This window comes from Phoenix dactylifera, chromosome 10, assembly GCF_051530095.1.
Source record: "Phoenix dactylifera cultivar Ajwa chromosome 10, Ajwa_hap1_PhDact_Kaust_v1.1, whole genome shotgun sequence".
NCBI classification, from domain to species: Eukaryota; Viridiplantae; Streptophyta; class Magnoliopsida; order Arecales; family Arecaceae; genus Phoenix; species Phoenix dactylifera.
This window is the reverse complement of record NC_143199.1, coordinates 21752325-21755288: the sequence shown is the minus strand read 5'-3', so window position 1 is coordinate 21755288 and position 2964 is coordinate 21752325. Positions and strand designations below refer to the sequence as shown.

General features: G+C 40.9%; 1 protein-coding gene across 1 annotated transcript; it reads left to right on the top strand.

The window, feature by feature from the left end:
* Positions 1-1806: 1806 nt before the first annotated feature.
* On the top strand, positions 1807-2310 carry LOC149752735 (uncharacterized). The gene has a single exon (XM_089925712.1). It carries the CDS (start codon positions 1807-1809, stop codon positions 2308-2310), a length of 504 nt encoding a protein of 167 aa, XP_089781838.1.
* The last annotated feature ends 654 nt before the right edge of the window (positions 2311-2964 follow it).

The following is a 2964-nucleotide window of genomic DNA, read 5'->3' as shown; positions in this document are numbered from 1 at the left end:
GGCTTGCAACCACTTTCTCAATGCCTGCATGGCATTGCATCTGCGAAAGGCCGATTTCATAAACTAAACTGAACTACATTGATTCCCAGTAAAGAAACAAAGTTCCGATTAGTCCTGTCTTTGATCTGGCTCTGTAGGGGGTGTAAGAGTGGAGAGATTTCTTACAAGGAGAGTAGAAAACAAATGGTCTTTGTATTTGAAATCAGTCCTTCCTACCTTCCTATGTTTGGCCTTGCTTAATCTCTTCCTGTGTCTTCTTAATTACTTCAGGAATCAACAAGGATTCCGGTCACACGACCAGCTTGTTGTCCAGTTGAACTTGTCTTCCAGAGCAGTTGCATGGTTTGCCATCTCCGCTTGCCTTCTCTTCGAGTTCTGTCATTCAAGAGAGAAGAAATTTTCATTCTTTCTTAGGTTTTGGTGGGATTTCTTCTTGCTGATGTCATTTCTAGCCTTGCTGTAGACTTTCTATATTTCAAAAATCATCTAACACTTTAGCCTTATTTGCGGGTGCTCTGGATCAATTTCTTGCTCTTTGATTATTAGTTATGCCAGGTTCTTTGGAAAGAGGAGGGCCGAAAATAATCCTCTTCTTTGGAAGCCTCTATTGAGTGCTGGTAGTGTTAATGGGTCGCACAATACCACTTTCATTTATCCAGAGCTGAATTTTGTTTTCATCTCCAGAATCTATTAGCCTGCCTATTGCTGTTCATTGATTAATTATATCTTGATAAAAAACTGGACAATTAGCTTCAACTGTGGTCTCTGATTTTTATTAATCTATGATATCCTTGTTTGACAAGACAAAGTCAGCCATTTCCCATTTAGAAATCAGAAAAGATGGACAAATAGTACCCCATGAATCAGCAGCTACCTTTGTTATTAGATCAAGGTTTTCATATTTGACGAAGTTAGTTTTTAATTCTCATTGGACACCCCACCAATATTCACTTGGTTATATTTCTGTGGTGTGAAGGGCCCGAATTCATAAATATAAACAAAATAAAGTTGGACAAACACCAAAATTTGCATGGAAAACCATCTTTTTGTGGAGGAAAAAACAGTTAGAGGATCAACTTACGGACTTCACGAGCAAATTCAAAATTCAAATTCAAGCTTACCAATTCAAACCTCCAGCTCATCCACCTCAATCATCACGGATAAGGATCCCACAATTCTCTCAACTATAAAACTGGACAATATCCCTTGATTGTATTCTTATTATTCTGTTTCTATTTTATTTTGGCCGTTGTCTTTTGCAGTTGTGTTTCTATATAACACACGGCATTCACTTGTAAATTGGTTACTAAGTTTTTTATAAATAGAAAAGCCACCCATGCAATCTGTGTGGTGAGATTTCTCAACTCCCTCGTTTTTAAAATTTTCTCTCGGTATCAGAGCAGCAAAATATCTTCCGCATCTCTTACTGTAGGCAATTTTGTCACCCTACGTCTCAAGTCTTAAAACTACCCCTTTTGGCGTGAGCAAGTCCTAGCCTTAGCTGAGAGTCAAGATCTTGTTGGCTATCTTCTTGGAGACACTACTCCACCCCCTGCTGTACTTCCAGCACCCGAAGGCTCAACTGAACCTGTTCCAAATCCCGATTTTCAACAATGGAGGACCGTCGATCGCCTTCTTCGTGGATGGTTCATCGGGACACTAACAGAGGAGGTGCTTGGTCTTGTGATTGGCTTGGACACATCTGTTCAAGTTTGGTCGGCTCTCAAAAAGGCCTGTGCACAAGCATCTTAGGAGAGACAATTTCAACTCACCCAACAACTCATTTATCTAAAGAAGGACTCGAAGATGTCACTCAATGACTATATCCGCAAGTTCAAAAGCATTTGCGATAGTCTGGCTGCGATTGGCCACAGCGTGAGTGATAAAACTAAGATTTTTTCTTTGCTCACAGGTCTTGGTGTGCGTTATGAGCCTTTCACTACTTCAATGCTCAAGCCACCCATGCCAACCTATGCTGAAGTTGTTCCACTTCTTCAAAGCTACGAGACTCGGATCAATTCTTATTCACCTGAACCAACACCCTACACCGCCTTTGTTGGCCACATGAATGCTCCCAAGCCGCAGAACAAAAGTCACAAAAATTCTGGGCCATTCTCCTCACAAGGGCGAGGCTTTGCACCTGCCAATCAGTCAGCGCCCAACCCTAGTGGCCAAAACAATTTCGGCCCTCCATCCTCACGTAAGAATACTCGAGATATCAGTTGCCAGATTTGTGATAAGCGTGGCCATGCAGCTATTCGCTGCTGGTACCGCTTCAACTACTCCATTCAACCGGATAATCTTCCTTAAGCATTCTCGACACTTAATTTTGATGCTAATGCTAGCAATGAAAAGTGGACTTCGGATACGGGGGCATCCAGTCACATGACCTCTCATGAAGGTAGTTTACAAAATATCAGTCCTTATAATGGTTCTGACCATGTTATTATTGGTAATGGTGATTTTTTAAGAATAACTCATGTTGACGACGCTACTATTGACAATGGTTCTTCTCGGCTTGTTTTACATGATGATCTTTTAGTTCCTGAGTTAGAAAGAAATTTGTTATCCATTGGACAACTTACCTCTGACTATCGAGTGAATTGTGAGTTTTTTTATTGTAATTTTGTGATAAAGGACCCGGTTACACAATAGGTGCTGATGAAGGAATAAAATCAGGTAATTTCTACACTGTTCGTGCTTCTCCCATGACGCTCTTCTCCACTAGATTTCGAGCTATATCTGAGGACACATGGCACCGACGTCTTGGACATCCTCAAGCTGTTGTAGTCGCACATCTACGCCAGTCTGGTTTAATCAAAGTCACCACAAATAAAGCTACATCTCTATATGAGAGTTGCCAACTCAAAAAAATTTCTAAGCTTCCTTTTTTGTCTTCTTCTTCCAAGACTACCACTGCTTTTGCAATAATTCACATCGATTTATGGGGACTTGCTCCTGTTA

Excerpts from the sequence above, each read along its gene's own strand:
- LOC149752735 (XM_089925712.1), top strand. The coding sequence starts at position 1,807 with ATGTCACTCAATGACTATATCCGCAAGTTCAAAAGCATTTGCGATAGT.